The sequence below is a fragment of the Phyllostomus hastatus genome, unplaced genomic scaffold, assembly GCF_019186645.2.
Source record: "Phyllostomus hastatus isolate PE091 unplaced genomic scaffold, TTU_PhHast_1.1 phas_contig_210, whole genome shotgun sequence".
NCBI classification, from domain to species: Eukaryota; Metazoa; Chordata; class Mammalia; order Chiroptera; family Phyllostomidae; genus Phyllostomus; species Phyllostomus hastatus.
The window spans coordinates 19964704-19983029 of NW_025333737.1; the positions used below are offsets into that span (position 1 = coordinate 19964704).

The 18326-nt window shown below is 45.5% G+C and overlaps 2 protein-coding genes across 4 annotated transcripts in view; both read left to right on the top strand.

Annotated features, from left to right (window-relative positions):
• TEX14 (testis expressed 14, intercellular bridge forming factor) overlaps positions 1–526 on the top strand; it is a 67637-nt gene extending 67111 nt beyond the window's left edge. For all 3 annotated transcript variants that reach the window (XM_045836923.1, XM_045836924.1, XM_045836925.1), the window contains one exon: positions 221–526. In XM_045836923.1, coding sequence (XP_045692879.1) covers positions 221–257 — 37 coding nt within the window. In that variant the 3' untranslated portion in view covers positions 258–526. The remainder of the gene's footprint in view (positions 1–220) is intronic.
• Positions 527–8262: 7736 nt separating this feature from the next.
• LOC123816883 (uncharacterized protein C17orf47 homolog) lies at positions 8263–10689 on the top strand. Its single transcript, XM_045836104.1, has 2 exons — positions 8263–9898; positions 10553–10689. Exons 1-2 carry the CDS (start codon positions 8263–8265, stop codon positions 10687–10689), a joined length of 1773 nt encoding a protein of 590 aa, XP_045692060.1.
• The last annotated feature ends 7637 nt before the right edge of the window (positions 10690–18326 follow it).

Below are 18326 nucleotides of genomic sequence, written 5' to 3' on the forward strand. Positions count from 1 at the left end.
ATAGCTTAGTTGGGCCTATCTCCCTTGATTATAAAAATCAAAACCAGGTTATTATCCAGCATTACTCCAATAAATTTAATAAATTTTTTTAAAAATAAAAAAATCATAATCCGTTTCCCTTGAATGCAGTTGAATAGAAAGAAGCTATTGTTTGTGTCTTTAAAAATACACATAACAACTTGAAACTCCCTTTTTTGTTTTTTAAAAAATACACGCACAGGATAATCGTGCTGGACCAGAGCGACTTGTCAGACTGACGGGCACCGGGTTGCAGATGGACTCCCAGCCAGATTGTGAGCGTCCTGCTTGTGAGCTCCCTCCTTCCCTGTCTGATTCAGTCACCATCAGGGCAGTGGTTCTGTAACGCACACTTTGTTCAGCTGCCACAGGAGACAGAGAGACTTGGTGCTGTCTGTTGCAGCACATGTAGCCACTTTATTTTCCGTCAGATTTCTGACGAGTGAAAGGTAATGTTGATTGTAAAAATTTCTCTTTGTGCCCAGAATGGCTGTGGTTTTGTTGACATAGATTTTTGAAAACTTTTACTTTTGTTATGTAATAAAATGTTCACTTTTAACACTAATTGGATTTCAGCTGTGTAAGATATGTTTATTTTAGTTATTGGGTGAGAAACCACCACCCAAAGAGGCTTCAGTTTCTGTTGTGAAGTTTGACAAAACTAACATGCATAAAAATATAAGGACTATAGCAAGTGTGCATGATAAATGGTGAGTTATGATATTGCAGCATTATTTATTAGTATTCCTAAAGGCTGCAAGTCCTACACAACCTCCCACTAATGTGGTTTGTCTACAAGTCTGGCAGAGTAGACTGTGCTGTAATAATGGCTAATTTTAACAATAATGTTGGTAGATAGTGTTTATTGCTTACAGAGCACGAATTTCTGCCAGGTAGTTTATGTAAATGAAGTATTTTCCTGCACTTGGCAGTCCCACTGTGTTTCTTTAGTATGCTTCTTCTCCCACTCTCACAATTCTTATTTCAAACTTCCATCCTTCACTTTCCACTAACATCCAATAGATGACTGACCTCACCTCCGACTTCACAGAGAAAATAGAAGCCACTAGTTGGGAACTAATTCAGCTTCCCACCACCAAAACTACAGACATGACGGCATCTATCTCTGTGGACTAAAACAGCCTATGCTGAACAGAGATGGACCTGCTCTATGCCTGTCATTTCTACTTTCCCTCCTGTTACACTGAAGGAGGTGTCTGTCTTCCTGTCCAAGGCCAGTCTCATTTCCTGTGTGCTCAGAAGAAAACACACTTGGAATTTTTTTCAACTTTAAAATGTATTCCCTAGACCACACCTACTTTTCTATCCACTGCCCTCTCTCTTTCCTCCTACTTCAATTAGAGTTGTTATTAAAAGAGTTTTCTACACTTGCTGTCTTTAGTGCCTCACCTCCCACTCCCTCTCTCCTTAACCCTCTGTAGCATGAATTCTGTTCCTTCCATTCGCTAGCAGTCCTAAGGCCACCAGTGACTTCCATATTTCTGTAATGAATCCTAAGGATACTCTCAGAGCCTCATTGTTTCTTTGCTCTCTCAGCCTGTTCCCTTGGCTCCCTGATGTTACAATCTCATTTTCCTTTGGCTGTTCTACCCCAGCCTCCTTTGGGCCTTTGCCTCTATCTTTTCCTGCTCCAGGCTTTTCTCCCCAGAGGATTTATTTATGCCCATTGCTTCAGTTAGCTTCTATATGCTGACAACTTCTGTGTATTGTGGGTCTAGGAAGAGACCTGTCCTCTAAGCTCATGTGTCTACCCATATATTTGATGTCTCCACTTGGATTCCTTTCAGGTAGGTGTTTTACTCATGTACTCAAAACTGAACTCATGGTCTTAACTACAAACCTTCTCCACCTCTGGTATTTCCCTTCACTAATGGTTTTACTGTCTACTCAGCCACTCAAACCAGAAACCCAGGAGGCATCCGTTGGCTCCTCCCATTCCTTTACTCCTTACCAATCATTTTTTTATTTTTAAAAAATATTGTTTATGCTATTACAGTTATCCCAATTTCCCCCCTTTGTTCCCTCCACCCAGCTTGCCCCCCACTTCCATAGTGAATCCCCACATCGTTGTCCGTGTCCATGGGCAAAATATCAGTCATTAAGACTTATTTGTATCAACCTCTAAAACATAGTGTCCCTTGTAACCACATCTCTCTGTCTCTGCTGCCACTGCCCTCATCCAAGCCGCTAGTAACTCACTCAGGCAACTGCAGTGGCCTCGTTAAGTGGCCTCCTGCTCCCACCCCACATTCAACAAATCTTTTTTGAATGACTTCTCTGTGCCAGACATCACTTTAAGATGCTGTAGAAATAGTGAACAAAGCAGAATTCCTGCTCTCCTTGAGTTTATGTTATCAAATGAATAGTTTTGGTAGTGGTAAGTTCTCTGAGGAAAATAAATACATTAACATGATAATGATTAGGTGGGGAGCACTTAGCATTGTAAAGGGTACTCAGGGGAAAACTGCTCTGAAGAAGTGACCTTTGAGCTCCTATTGGAATAAAGAGAGGGAGCCAGTCTCAGACTCTGAGAGATGAGGAGTGTCCCAGCAAGGAGAAAAACATGTGCCAACGCCCCACAGGCAACAGTGGACCAGAGCAGTGGAAGGCTGGTATGGCTGAGCAAAATGTTGGGTTGGCCAAAAAGTCCATTTAAGTTTTTTCTGTAAAAACACATTTTTTATTTTCACCAATAACTATTGATTTGGATATTTTGAGTATGTTGGCCATCTCCCACATGGGGTAATATTGATTGTTCTCAGTTAATGCCTCAATTTGGTTGCTATGAACTTCACCTGGTCTACCTGACCATGGAGTATCATCCAGCGAGAAATCTCTAGCACAAAACTTCGCAAACCACTTTTGACACGTTCAATCAGTCACAGCACCTTCTCTGCACAAATCTTTTTTTTGCATTTAAGTTGTGTTTTTACCTTTCTTAAAATAAAGCATAATATGCCGAAAATGTTGCATATTTTCTTCCATCTTCAATATTAAAATGACTACACAAAATTCACCAGTTTTTGCAAGTTTTTTGAAAGATTTTATTTATTTTTAGAGAGGGGGAAAGGAGGGAGAAAGAATGGGAGAGAAACATCAATATATGATTGCCTCTCATGTGGCCCCCACTGGGCACCTGGCCTGTAACCCAGGCATGTGCCCTGACTGGTAATCGAACCAGCGACCCTTTAGTTTGCAAGCTGGCACTCAATCCATTGAGCTACACCAGCCAGGACTGGTTTTGGTTTTTGATAAGCATTAAAGCATGCTCATATGACATCTGTCACAGTATAGACTAAAAAAAAGGTTTAGAATGAAATTAAAATCAACTTAGCACTATTAGAGCCATCTTAGGAAAACAGCAAACCAACTTTTTGGCCAACCCTATAAATTGTGGGAAGATTAGAAGGAGGTAAAGTGAGGCTGGAGATAGAGTAGGGGGTAAAAAATGGGACTGCAATGGAGGGTGCTAAGCAAGGGGGTAGAGAGTAAGGTAAAACTGATTTGCCTTTTTCAAATATTTCTTTGATATTCTTGTTCCCCTCTATTTTTTTCCTCCACAGTGATTTTTTTAAAAAAATTTTAAAATATTTTATTTATTTTTAGAGAGAGGGGAAAGGACAGAGAAAGCAATTGGTTGCCTCTCTCACGCTCCCAACTGGGGAGACCTAGCCCACAACCCAGGCATGTGCCCTGACTAGGAATCAAACCTGCAGCCTTTTGGTCCACAGGCCAGCACTCAATCCACTAAGCCATACCAGCCAGGGCAATTTTTAAATTTTTTTTATGTGTCCTTGTATTTTAACTGATCTTTTTATTTTTTTATTGTATTTTTCCCTTATGTCCTCCTGCCACCACAATCACCAGACTGTTGCCCATGTCCATGAGTCCTTTTTCCTTTTTGCCCCATCCTCCCCTCTGTCTCTCCCTGCCGCCCCAGAGCTATCAGCAGCCTTCTCTCTATCTGTGAGTTTCTCTGTTTTGCTTGTTAGTTCATTTTGTTCATTAGATTAAACATATGAGTGAAATCATAGGATATTTGTCTTTCTCAGACTGGTTTATTTCACTTAGCATAATGTTCTCTATGTCCATCCATGCTGTCACAAAGGGCGAAATTTTCTTCTTTTTTATGGCCAAGTGGTATTTCATTGTGTAAATGTACCATAGCTGTTTTATCCACTCATCTACTGATGGACACTTGGTGAGGATGTGGAGAAATTGCAACCCTTGTGTGCTGTTGGTGAAAATGTGAAATGGCACAGTCATTTCAGGAAACAATATGGTAGTTTCTCAACAAATTAAGAATAGAATTACCACATGACCCATCAATTCCACTTCTGAGTATATATTCAAAATAATTGAAAGTCTCCAAGAGATATTTTTATAACCATGTTCATAGGAACATTATAGCTGAAACATGGAAGCACTTCAAGTGTTCATCAGTGGATGAATGGCTAAGCAAAAGTATATACATACAACAGAATATTATTTAGCCTAAAAAAGGAAAGACATTCTGCAATATTCCACAACATAGATGAACATTGAGGACATTATGCTAAGTGAAGTAAGCCATTTACTAAAAGAATATACTGTATGATTCCACTTACATGAGATAGAGTAGCCAGAAGCATAAAAACAAAGTGTAATGATGGATGCCGGGGGCTGGGTGAGGGGAGAATGAAGAGTTATTAAGGATGCAGAATTTTTGTTTGGGGTGATGAAAAAGTTCTAGAAGTGGATAGTGGTGATGGTTGCACAACACTTTAATGTACTTAATGCCAATGCATTGTACATTTAAAAATGGTTAAATGGTAAATTTACAAGGTAAAAAGTTTCAGGGATGGATGGTGGTGATGGTTGCACAAGAATGTGAATAAATCTGATACCACTGAACTGTACATTTAAAATGGTTAAAGTGGTGTGATGCTCTGCATTTTACCACAATAATTTTTAAAAATTATGAAACTACCATAAATGGACTAATTAGAAATTATGTTATAGATATAGATTTATTGATACAGAAAGCTATCCATAACATATTATGGAATAATACTGAGAGATATATAATAGGATTCCATTTATGTAAATTTATAAATAAATGTCTACATGTGGTAAGTGCATAGAGAAATATCTGGAAAGATGCTTATTAAGATGGTAAAGTGGTCTTTTCAAGTGATTTCAGCATTTTATAATTCTCAGTAAGGTGTTTTCATTTTGCGGTTTAGGAATATTTAAAAAAGTCAAATCAGTGGGAAACAGGATTAGAATGTCATTACAACTAAATAACCATAAACCAAATTAATTTTATTGTAACATATTTGAAGAAAAGCTATTTAGCAGAAAGAAATGATCATTGTAAAGTATACGAAAAGGAAGCTTTAGGAGATAGACACGGGATGCCCAATGAAAGCCTATTGTGGATAGGTAGGTGCATGATGGGTATGCCAAGTGCTCTGTGGCAGGTGTCGCCCTCTTGTGATCATATTATTTTCTTTACCCAATTCCATGTTCACTAAGTAACTTTTGTTCCTCCTGAAGTTGGTTTATACAGAAAGAATAACCTGACTTTCCAATCAGCTCAACAGTGGTATGTCTTAAAGTATACTAGTAAGTTGCTATTCTGGTTTATATATTGGGCTTTATGTTTGGTTAATGAGAGTCTATACTAGAGAAGTCAGTTGCTACATAAGAAATCAGCTCCAAACCTTAGTGACTTAAAACACCAATGACCATTTATCATTTCTATCAGTTTCTCTGTCAGGAATTTAGAAGTGGCTCAGCTGGGCAACTGTGGCTCAGGGTCTCTTGTGAAGTTGCAGTTGTGATGCATTTCCAAGTTGGCTCCCTCACATGACTGGCAAATTGGTCTTGGCTATTGATTAGGGAGCTCAGCTACTTTCCGTAAGAATATCCCATTGAGTGTCCTCACCATATGACAGCTTGTTTCCTCAGAGTGAGCCATCCAGGAGACCAAGGCAAAAGTTGCAATGCAATGTCATTATATGATCTGTCCTCAGAAGTCACATGCCATCATTTCTGCTATGTTCTGTCAGTCACACCAGAAAAGCCCTGATTCAGGATGAGAGAGGACTATACAAAGACATGAATAATAAGAGGTGAGGATCATTGAGTAGGGGTCATCTTGAAGACTGGCTACCACAGAGCTCATGAAACAAGTGGCCTGTACCCCGGTCACCTCTACCTCACTACATGCCTTTCATTCAAAATAAAACAGTATACTATAGATTTTACATTGGTCATTGCATTTTATCTTCTAGTAGGGACAGCAAGAGAAGTGAGGGTCACCCTCAAAGAACCCATGTGTGTCTCAGGCACAGATTGATTTGAGTTAGACTATTCATAATTAGGAAAATGCCAAGATTCTGTGTTGTGTTTTGCAGCATTTCTGCTAAAGTCACCTTTTATTTTTACTTGTATGGAAATTGAACACTGAAAGGAAAATATATATATTCTCCAACATTAAGAAAATTGTAAACAGTTATTCAAACAACTGAGCTGATTTTATTAAGATCAGAAAAGTGATAACAGACTTAATGTTACTTATTGATGAGGAAATTCAAATTCATTCTCTCTTAAACTTACAAAGAGAAAATCTTCCTAGACAAATAAACATTATAGTCTCATGGTTAAAGGTTACATTTCAGTAAACCATCATATTTAAGGTAGAATCTCATAGGAAAGCTTTGTCCAAGTCAGCCAGTCTCAATGTTATGATGACACAATAATAAATAACTATAAATCAATAAGAACCATCTTCACTTCAACCTGCTTACCCTTAGTGCACAGTTGGCAAACACAAGGCCCACAGACCGAATCCAGCCTTGTTTTATCTGGCCCAGTACCTTGTTTCTACCTGGCAGCAGTGCTGAGCTCTTGCTTAACTATTAAGGAGTAGTTACATTTATACAGTCCTGAAATTACATTTGGCCCTTTGAAAGCAACCGTGAGGCTGATGTGGCCCCTGGTGAAAATGAGTTTGACACCCCTGCGTTAGTGTCTTCAAGATACCTGACTTGTAAATGTTCTCCCACCTTCATTCTTTTCTATTAAAAAAAAGATTTAATGGCTAACTGAGTGTTCTACATTCTAAAGACTTGTATCAGTAGCTCAAAGTTTCTCAGTCGAGATCCCTGCTACCTATAAATCTGTGGCTTTCAACTTTGTCTCTAATCAAGGCTGAATTTAAAGATCCAGAAACAAGTAATTTGACCATACTATAACCATGATGACCCGTCAGAGTCAGTTGTAAAACGTGGGTATAATAGGGTCTGTGTCTGAAAGAGGCAGAGACAGATGCACAGAGAGGAAGCATGTGAAAGGGAGAGAAAGAAGACAGTGTCTCGTTTATCCAGAATGGTCATCCAAGTTGATTGACCAAAGTCACTCTTGAAATAAAGAAAGAACCAGAGTCCAACTGATCAGGATTGCTGAGAGAGGAGAATCGTGAGAAAGGACACTAGCATTTATTGTGTGATACCTACATACCAGACAGTGGTTACCAGTTTAAGAAAACCAGGCACAGGCAAGCCAAGTAACTTGTCCAAGGTTCAGAAGTTGTCACTTATGGTTGCAAACAATGACTAACTCCAAATCAGTTTTACAATCCTCTTCTCACTCCTGAGCCAAGGACGTGAGACTTTATGACCATGATATTTTTACGCCATGGTCAACCAAATCACCTGCGAAACCTGGAAAAGGTTGAACTTTATTTTTCGACTTGTATATAATGCAGTTGCAAACCAAATTGGGATAAATTTGGATTTTGTACCTTATTAAGAATGGGACTAATACAGCATGATTGATTTGAGTAGCCTTGCCTTAGCAGGATATTTGGGCTGATTCCTTTTCTGGATGAGTCTTTGAGAATTCCTGAAATCTGGGGAGAGTAAGGGAGAGTATGGAGCCTTCCCTATACATCAGGAAATCCTGTTTTGCTAAGAACCTGGCCAAAGCCTTGGTGGTGTCAACTCCAAAGACAGATCCAGTTTTCTTGCAGTTACTGCATGCGATTCTCTGAAGAATTGTGGCTATATGCCACGATGTTTAACAAGAAGCTCCTTTATGACATCACCAGGCAGGTAGCTAAGGGGACTATTTGAGAACAACAGCGACTTTTGTGGGAATGCAAGAACAGCAGCTTTTAAAACTGAGGGTAAACATTCAGGCTTATTAGGACCCTAGATACAAGCCAGCTGGTAACATATGGGTTCTAACCAGAGGGGCAGCATCTATCAAGTGCTTAAGATGAATAAAACTGGGCCCAAGGTAATGGTTTCACCACATAAAGGGGCTGAGATTACTAACACCGCCCCTCAGCGGGGACATGGGTCCATTGCTTTCTCAACCCAGCGAAGTCGTGCGGTCTCCGTCAGCCCTTCTACCCATCAAAGATCAGAAGCTCGGCATTCTGCCATACCCCCTTCATCATCATCAGACTATCCTCGCTCTACCTCCTTCCAAGTAGGACCCAGCTCCCCTGGAGCACCCATCCCTAGAGCAACTGAGAGCCGATCAAAATCAGAAGCTTACCGCCATTCCTCTCTTCAGCGAAAGATCCAGCAAACTCAGACACCATTTCCCCATGCTGTTCAGATGCAGCAGAATATTAGTCAACCCAGAGAAGAAGCAACACGAAGAAGGGGTGAGAGCAAGTCAGGGCGTGACAGTAATGCTTATCCATTAGCCTCAGATGCCAGACCCTTTCGCCACTTGAGTTTTGCAGACCAGAAGGATAATGCACAAATGTTACAAGAAGACCCACCCTCCAAGGTCCTGTACCCACAAGGAGTCAGAGTTCCTCGGCGGCCTATGGTTTCTCCAAAGGATAAAGCAGTCCAAACTGAACCCATCCGAAAGAGTGTGACTTCTTCTGAGATCAGATCTACAAGGAGATCCTTTAGTCCAGAACAGGGCAACAAACACATCTTTGCAGACTCTCGAACAACCCAGAGGAGGATCCCTGGCCAAGAGTCTGAAACAGGTCGTCACAGTTCAGTTTATACAGAACCCAAGACGTTGCATAGGAACAAGAACTTGGAATCGTCCCTCACACTCTCTGTCCTTAAAGATATAGATGGTGGACACCAAGTTTCTATGCATACAGAGCTTGAGCCTACCCTCAAGCATTCTGCCTACACTGAACCCAAGCCCTCGCTAAAAGTCTTAGTATCATCAGAAGTGGAGTCCAGCATAAAGACCCCAGTGCGAGGAGATGGCACAGTTGGCCATAGAGTCACTATCAGCTCAGGACCACAGTCAGCACAGGCAGCTCCCCGTGTGACATCTCGGGCAGGATCAGAGAGCCCCCAAAGAGCTTCCATGTTTACTTTTCCCGAGCCTGTCTATAAGCAGCACACCCAGAGAGCCTCAGAAAGTGTCTCCATGTCCCCACTACCCAGACTCAAGCATCCAGAACCTTCCCCAAATCCATCTTTTCATACCAAAGTGGAACTGACCCCTCGGCCCTTACCCCCTCGTTCCATACCTAAGTATGGTCCTGAGTCCTCATGGTGGGCCTTACTCAATACTGAAGTTGAAATGCCCCAAAGCCAATCAACACCACCTGATTTTGAGGTTGACTCCTCCCCTCTCATAGACTATTCATTGTTCTCTTTTGAAATGGACTCAAACCCTTGCTGTGAGGATCTGATGTTCCAGAGAGAGAAGGCAAGTGCATCACCACCACCAGCACCAGCGACACCACCACCACCACCACCACCACCACCACCACTACAATTACTAAAGGAGCCTCCAGGCCGGGCACCATTGAGGGGAGTGCCACAGGCCCCCAAGCACACCTCCAAACAACCCATTCAAAGGTTTAGTGCTTTCTTCTTGGGTATGTGAAGAAGCAGACTGCCCAGGTGCAAACCCGAATTAGTAAGGTGGGGCATGGGCAGGGAAGGCCCCCTCTTCATTCTGGGCCTCAGAGCTGCTCTCCTGCCAGTGTCAAAGCTAGACCCATCCTTGAGCCCATTGCTCCCTTCCTTCCCCTCCAGCTTCTCTGAGCTCCAAGCTAATGACATCGATGACGATGCTTGGGTCGGCGTCAGGCATTGAATCTTCCAGGCAACGCTGCTTAATCTTTTAATGGAAGGTAGTAGAGTGGTTTGCAGGGTGGGGAAGCTGCTTCCCGAGAGTGGACATGAAGAACTGAGCTGGGGTGAGGGCTGGTAAAGGCTAGGAGAGACATTAAGGTCCTTCGGTAAATACTCTGGCAACAAAGTGGAGGAGGTGGGACATAGATGAGCTGGGACTTAAGACTTCCAAGAGGGGAATGGCATTAACAGTGGCACAGAGGGTGGAAGAAAAAGGAAGAATGGGAAGGTGACATTTAGTCCTAGACTGGGGGAACTTCTTGGAGAGGATCAAAGGCTTGAGGGTACCTTTGGGAGGAGAGTTGTGGAGCTAGAAAGGGAACTAGATGTTAAGTAGGAGGGGGAAGGGAATGTGCATTCCACAGAGAGAAAAAAAGCACCACTCTTACTTTCAGATGTCTCTGAGGAAATGTACAATCGTGTCATCTGGTGGCTAAAAGGTCTGTGCTTTCCCCTCCCATGGGCCCACTGTGGGGGTCTGGGTGGCTGGAGGACAGTTAGTAGGGTATCCTCGATGTATGCGCAGAGCTAGGTCTTTTAGGACACTGCTCATGCTAGGATTTTGACTTGAAGGAGCAGAGGAACTTATTTTGCCTAAAATTCTACCATTAATTATTCCTTCTGGACCTGGAACCCTTTTTATCTTCAAGAATTTCTTTTTATTTTAAGACTCTGTTTTTAATGGGAAGTAGTCACTTCTGGAATGGAGAACAGTGGAAACCTGTGGCCTGTCAGCCTGATCTTACCTATCACGAGATAAACAAACCCCAGCAAAACAAATTACTTGCTTCACAGTCTTACTCAGGGCTAAGCCCACACTAGTTCAGGTTGAGGGGTCTCCTCGTGTGTGTCTCTGGTTCCTCAGAGCCCTCCTTACACCCTGATTCCAGGACCTGGGAGGTACTTATTGGCTGCTGCTCAGCAGGATTTCCAGGAATGTCTGTGCCTCTGCCTTGAGGCCCTGCAGTCAACTCAAAAGTCCTTAAGAGTAGTGTCTTCATGGCTTGGTGACCCCCTGACTCCCCTTGTATCTTAACTACTATGGTGGGAGGGAAGGTAAGGACCAGCCCTTATATGTGGGTCTTAGTGGCAAGGAGTTCCTGTTTCACGTGCTGTGGTCTAAAATATGACCCAGCCCTGAGAGCATGAGGGAGGCCAGGGCTCTGGGTAAGGAAATTCCTAAGGAGGAGAGAGCCCTGGGAATGCGATCCAATTCCAACCAGCATGAGCCCTCAGCAGGGAAGGGCAGCCCTGTCCCTCAGAGGGAGCAAAGTTCTATGAAGTACACATTTAGTAGAGTATGGATTCTGGAGTCATATTACTGGGTTTGAACCCTGTGTCCACTATTTACTAAGTATGACATTCGGTAAGTATTCTACCTCTCTAATTAGTTTTCCCCATTGGTTAATGGGAACAATGGCTTCCTTTTAGGGTTCTTGTGAGGGCTGACCAAACTATTACATGTAAAACACTTAGCATGGTATAATGCCTGGCAGTGATGAGCACCCAGGAATTGCTAACTGCTGTTATTTGGACCACTTGCAGTAGGAGGGGATTTGGGCCAGGTTATATACAAGTCCACTGCATGTCTTTAGTAAAATTCTCTTTTCCCCCTCCTTTTGGCACTCTCTGAATTCCATTTGCTGCCCACTGGGAATGCCTGGCTTCTGCATCTCCATTGTGACAGATGAGGAGGTAAGAATGCTCCTGGGAAGTTAACTTCTGGTCTCCTTGTGCCCCACCCTCCTTAACCAAGTCCCTGTCTCACCCTCTGAAGAAAGCAGGTATGGAGGGAGACAGAGCTGCTCCCTGTTGTTGGGCAGATTGTTCACTGCGCAAGAGCACTTAGCAGAGAGGTGGGGGCTGAAATCTAGCCTGTGTTCCGCTTGCCAGGTTGTGCTCCTGTGAGGCTGCATCTCCCCAGAGGGGAATTTGCACGAAGGCGCTATGTGAGCTAGTTGGCAGCCCTGGAGAGAAAGAATAGAGACCTTTTGGCATATGATGAATCCTGCCAATGCTTCCCACAGTGCTCTGTGGGAAGGCTGTCTGGGAAGCCTGTAGGTTGGATTGGTCCCCACTTGGCTCTCCCCTCTCCAGCCTAGGGCACTCCAGAAAGGGGATGGTTTTCTGGGTTACACACTATTTCAGTCCTCACCTTGGAAAGCCACAAGGTGAACTCTGCTCTCAGCAGCCCCGTGTCCTGAATTTGGCAGTGTCCTGATTTTATAGTGTGTTGTTCCCATAAGTACTTTAGTTCTTCTTGGCCCATGTTTGATAAGATAGTCCAAGCTCTCCTGCCTCCATTTGTCTCATGCCATCTCTCTTACCCAAAGCCTATCATGGCCTCTAATGGGTCCCTCCCATAGGCTATCTTAGGATGGACAGTTAACTACAGATAAAAAACAATTGCGGGGAAGGGCAGAACAGCCTGAGCTCAGATAATGGAACAGCTGCAGAGGAGGTGCCAGAAATTTGGCTGCCACCCCTTCTGCCATGGCTTCTTATCCAGCGCAGTTCTCTGTGCTCAGCTGTGGGTGGGAGCAGCTACTTTTAGAGATTGTCTCAGTGCAAGACAGTAAATCCTCCTCTTCCTCCCTTTCTCTCTCCCTCCCTTCCTCCTCCTCTCCCTTCCTTCCACAAACAATTTTTGTGTAGATGCCTACACTTTGCTAGGTGCTGTCGGGGAAAGCATTGAAGCCTCACAGCACACACATTCTTTGGCCTTGAGAAACTTACCATCTGGGTGGGGAGATAAGACATGGACAGGAAACAACAATATGAAATAGTTTGTGCTCAAATTGTCCAAATAAATGCAACAGACTTAAAAGGGGCTCTTGGAGAGAGGGAGTGAGCCTGGAATTTGATGGGGTCAGGTTACCCGCTCCTTCCCAAAGCCAGGGGTTATCTCAGCAGTTAGCCTCTTGCTCGCCCTTTGATGCTAATCTATACCTTTGGGGAGGAATACTTCCCCTATTTCAGGATATGATGTTTTTGATTGAGCAAGTTCCTCCCTATTTTGCCCCATCTTGTTTTGGTTTAGGAAGTCAAAGCCTTGGCAGCAGGACAGCTCCTTCCCAAAATAGCTCTTATCCTGTCTGGACAATTGTGGCTCTCCAGCCCTGTTCAGTAGCAGAGCTGCTCCCCAGAAGCTGGAAGAGGAGACTCACAGGCAGCTGGGCCTGTTGGTCTTCCTGGCTCTCTGGAAGTGGTGTGGCATGGAAGTGGGCCAGGTATCGTACTTGTGAGAGAGCTAGGCCTTCCCCGGCCTGCCCCCTCCCCCCAGTGGCCCCAGGTTGGAGACTGTGGCGCTGGCATCCAAGGCTTCTGGTTCCTCTGATCTGGGAGTGGTTGACTGTAGAGCCTGTTCCAGATTCTACTCTCAGAAGGAATTCTCTGGTGGCCTGGCCACGGTGCCTGGCTCGTGGATGGCAGCATGTCTATTATTGAGCTTTATAGGCCCGTCTGGGTCCACAGCTGGGGATGGGGCATGATTCAGCCCATCTCTCTGTGTCAGTCCCCTCCCAAGCAGCCCTCAAGGTCCTTCTGTCTAAGGAGGGGGATGGACAGATATTTCTTATCCTTGGATTGGGACATTAGGGGCTGGAGTCTGCAGAGGAGGTTATGTTGGACTGAGAGATACATTCCTGGGTACATGGTTGGGTTTTTTTTTTGTTGTTGTTGTTTTTAAATATCAGAACTAGCCAAAGCTCAACAGGAAGGTCGTGAGGGTGTCTCATGGGGTCAGCGGGAGCTGTCTTCTCACACAGCCCTGGGGGAATTCTGTAGAATAAAATAGCTCTTGATGGGAGGGGCTGCAACACCCATGATGGGATGGGGTTGTCCTGGCCCCAAGATCCTGTGTCCTTAAGGCCCCAGCCTACCTGCCCTTGGATGTGACTTCTCAGGCTGTCAGTGCACAAGGTGGTTTACTCCCTGCTATATCTATCAATTATGCAAGAGGCCAACTCTGGAAAACAGGCCAGGAACTAGAGGAGGCTCTCTCAGTGATATCTAAGGTAGATTTGGGTATCTTTGGGGTGATGTGTCATTTGGCCCCTGGGAGATAGGACAACCAGGCTCCTGCCAGTTCCTGAGACATGGAGATGATGTGCGTATGTAGACTTTGTAGAGAAAGCAAACTCTAGAGCCTGGGAGGAATGCAAAGAGGCTCTGCATTCATAGGGATGTTACTAGAGCCCCAGCATAAGGGCTGTCAGAAAGGAACCCTGGAACCATCTTCCTCACTCCTCTCATTTTCTCTTGCTTTGCACAGAGGCTCATAGTTGAGGGGAAAGGGAATTGTTGAAAGAAAGAAGCACAGATGCTTAAAATGGGACAGGGCACCTCAGGGGGCTTTTCATAACAGCTTGACCCTCACCACATGGCTTCTTTTCCTGTCAGATGGTACCTTTTCATTTCCAGGTACCATGGGCAGTCAAGTCCAGAGCAGGATAGGATGCTAGTGACCTCTGACCTAGACTTGATATTTTGGGGACAGGCTAACTTAAGTTACCAACTCATCAGGGTTTGACCAGGACTTTCCTGGCTCTAGCCCTGAAAGTGCTATGTCCTGAGAACTCCCTTAGTCTTGGGCAGAGCAGGGCAGCTGGTCACCCTTGGACAGGCTGGGGCACGGTGTGCCTCAACAGGAGCCACTGGAAGCACAGGGCAGAGGGATAATGTCCCTCCTTCATTGGAGACCTGGGCAGATTGCTACCTCTGCCTACAAAATCAGGGCAGGAAAAGCCTCCTTCTCAGGCTTGATGGCAGAACTGAGGCCAGAATCCCTTAGTTTCTGTTCTGCCCAGAATGATCCTGCATAGGAAAGAATCTGCAGCATCCATTTTGGACTTTCTGGTGTATTTCCAGGAGCTCCTTGTTTCTCTGCCTAGAACCCATCTTCAACATTATGTCTTTCTGTCAGAGTCATTTGGTGATGTTTGAAATGGTGGATTTTTTTTTTCTGAATAAGAGGAGAAACACCGCCTGGCTGGATTAGGGAGCTTGGTGTCAGAGGGCAGAGTGCACACTTGGGTGAGGAAGCGAATCTCTAACACTACAGCTACCCAGACAGCTGCTTAGCCAGGGGAGGGCGTCCTGAGTGACAGAAATGACCATGTCCCTTCACCCTTCTCTGCTCAGCTGCTTGGTCCCAGCTGCCATGAAGGGGGAAGCACCAGACAGCTGCACCTGGGGGCTGAATGAAGGCCTGGGGGAGGGGGACAGAATGTGAGGCAGCTCCTGGGGGCAGCAAGGGCTCTGACGCTGTAAGTGGGAAGCCTGGCCAGCCAAAGCCATTTCCTTGGCATACCCCCACAGGCAAAGCCGTCCAGCTCCAGGAGTCTTCACTGCGGCTGTTTTTGGGAATTCAGTTCAGTGAGTCTGAAACCAAGACCTGCGTTCTAAAGATGGAGTGGTGCATAGCTGGGGAAGCCGACTCCACAGTTGGTGGCAGCATGGTCCTTCCCATGTCACTTTAGTCTGAGGCTCTTCTGTCACCCTACACTCACTTGCACAAGCCTAATCCTTTGGAAGGAAGGCACTTGAAATAGTCACAGTTGACAGTTGCTGGTTCAGTATTGGCAATTTTCTCATTAGCTGAGGTAATAGCGACTGCCCATCATAGAGGTTATTCCATCCGAAATGTGTTGCCTTAGTGAACCATAGCAGCACTCCTATGAGGCGAGCTTTTTTCTCCCTATTTTGTGAAGAAACAGGCTCAGAGGTGGCTGACGAAAGCTGAGAGCACTAAGGGAGCACCCTGCCTCAGGGATGTGGGTGTGGTGTAGTCTTCTGTAGCCGCGTCTTCCTGGAAAATAACTTCTCAATATTTCTGCAGCACCTTTAGAGATCAAGAATGGTGAAGGGAAAGGTTTTAGTGGGGATGACATCTATGTCTTTGCATGTAAACTCTGAGGCTGGGTGTTGGGTGTGAGCTGGTAAGCAGCCAGAATGAAGGGCAGGTTATGGGTCAGAGAAGCCCAGAACCCAGAGCCTCAAGGCTTGTTTGTGCTCTGAAATCAAAGTGGAAAACTGATCAATGACTCTTTTCAGTCAATCCATACTGATCAGACATCTCCTGGGGGCAGAGGCCTGGTCTCTTGCCCAGGCAGACATCCCATCACATCACACGTTCACCGAACTGAAGTAAATAGAGGTTAAAATAGAAGACATACTCCCTGTCCTTGAGAGGCTTGTGGTTAATCTGGGAGAGAAAAGTATATAGATGGGTCACTTGGAAGGGTGTGGACCTCAAAGGACAAAACAAAGTCCAGCAAAATGAATGAGCAAAGATTCTGGCATTGAGGCATTTAGAGGGTAAAGGTAGGGGGGAGACAAATTTCAGCTCAGTATGACTTTGGTAACTGACTGCCCAAGTATGAAAGGGCAGTTGTTAGAGTCCATGAGATTTTGGCTACAAGAGGTATTCAGGCAGAGGCTGGGAGGTCAGGGGGTCCTTGAAGGGAGTCAATCTCCAGTGGGTAGTGGCATTGGGAGGTATTTAAGCCCCTTCCATCCCTGAGCTCCTAGGCCCTGCCCTGCTGTACAGAGGGTGTTGGAAGGGCCCTCTGGCTGGCTTCTAGCATCCTGCCGGCTTTGGAACTGGCAGCCATTCACCAGGTGCCGGAAACACAGTGCTCCCTGGCCTTGCCACCCACATCTCACACGTGCCCAGGGATCATGGGACAGAGGAGCAGTAGAGGGAGGAGTAGGGCTTAGGTTATTTTGGTTTCTTGACTTTGCACAGACCTTGCTAGATAGACTGGCTAAGGTTTCCTTGAAAGACACAACCCAATGAAAGCCTTTCAGCCCCACCAGGGTTCTCTGTGTCCTCAGTGACTCATCAGCTCTGGGGGGAGGGAAGCACAATAAGTTCCTGTACCACTTAAGGGAAACTGCTATTGAGAGGCAAAAGTAGCCTTTGCTAGTTGTGCAGATCTGAAATCCTGATATCCTGTAATAATCACTTTATTTGTGGCTTTGAACCTGGGGCCTTGCTTGGCCCAAGTGTAGCATTCTTGTTTAGCTCAGGGCTGTACAACCTTCACCGATGGGTGGGCAGGAAAGATCCAGGGGAGGGGGCAGGAGGTGTTCCATACACACTGGGTCAGTCTGACCTGAGCAGGGGGAACCCAGGACAGCAGGCTGAAGCTGTGGTTGCTGGTCTGAGTCCCAGAAGAGTCACGCTTTGTGCCAACCCAAGTGTCCACTCCCCAGACCTCTGGCTTGAATACCCTACCCCATCAGTGCCTGGAGAACTGTGCTGTCATCAAGGACATTAGTGCCTGGTGGGATGTTAGATTCAAGGGAGAACCCGAGCTCCAAGTGCCAAGGGGCACTGAGGCAAGGTTGGCCAGGCCACCTGATGGCTGGAGGTGAGGAAGAGTGCTCCACAGTCAGTGACTCACACAAGACCAGCTCCGCCTTAGTCCTGCTTTTGACCAGGTACCAACAGAGCATGAAAGCTGGAGCTGGGGGCAGTCCAGTCCTTTCTTTCAACGGGGAAACAGAGGCCCAGGGGAGGGGGAGGGACTTTGGGGCAGGGCAATAATCACCAAAGCTGGCATGGGGACTTAAGCCCAAAGTTATCTCAGAGACCCCTGAATGTCGCAGGACCAGTAGACAGTGTTTGTGCATGTGGAATGGCTCAAAGTCTGTCTTCAACTTTTATTTTGCTGAACATGCCTTATGTTGGTCTTGTGGTGCGGTGATTACAAAGAAACTGGCCATCCAGACCCCAAGATTCTTGGCTTTGAGATGAGTTCCATGGTCCCAGGCCTCTCTCAGGGCCTCACTTCCTTCAAAGCATGTTGGCTCCAGTGTGCCTTAGGACACACAGGGCTCTCTGGGGCCTCGGCAGCAGGTGCCAGCACAGAGCTGGGATTCCAGCCGCAGCTGAGGATGAGCTAACTGAGCAGCCTTCTGAGCTGTGTCTGTGTCCACACTTGAACTGCAGCTGGGACTGGGGGAAGGAGGGATGCTGTGACTGTAGAAAACAAGGCTTTGTCATGGAACCTTTCTTCCTTGACATAGGTTTTCTCCCCTGGGCCCAGCACCCCCAGCCCAGGTTGTGTTGACTGCTGGTGGCAGCGCCCAAGAGCTAATCTTAGGAGTACACGCAAGAGGGTTAGTGGCCTACAGCTAGTTTCCCATAGTGAGGCTTTGTGT

Excerpts from the sequence above, each read along its gene's own strand:
- LOC123816883 (XM_045836104.1), top strand. The coding sequence starts at position 8,263 with ATGGGTTCTAACCAGAGGGGCAGCATCTATCAAGTGCTTAAGATGAAT. Across the intron at positions 9,899-10,552 it reads GTTTAGTGCTTTCTTCTTGG|ATGTCTCTGAGGAAATGTAC; the intron begins GTATGTGAAGAA and ends TCTTACTTTCAG.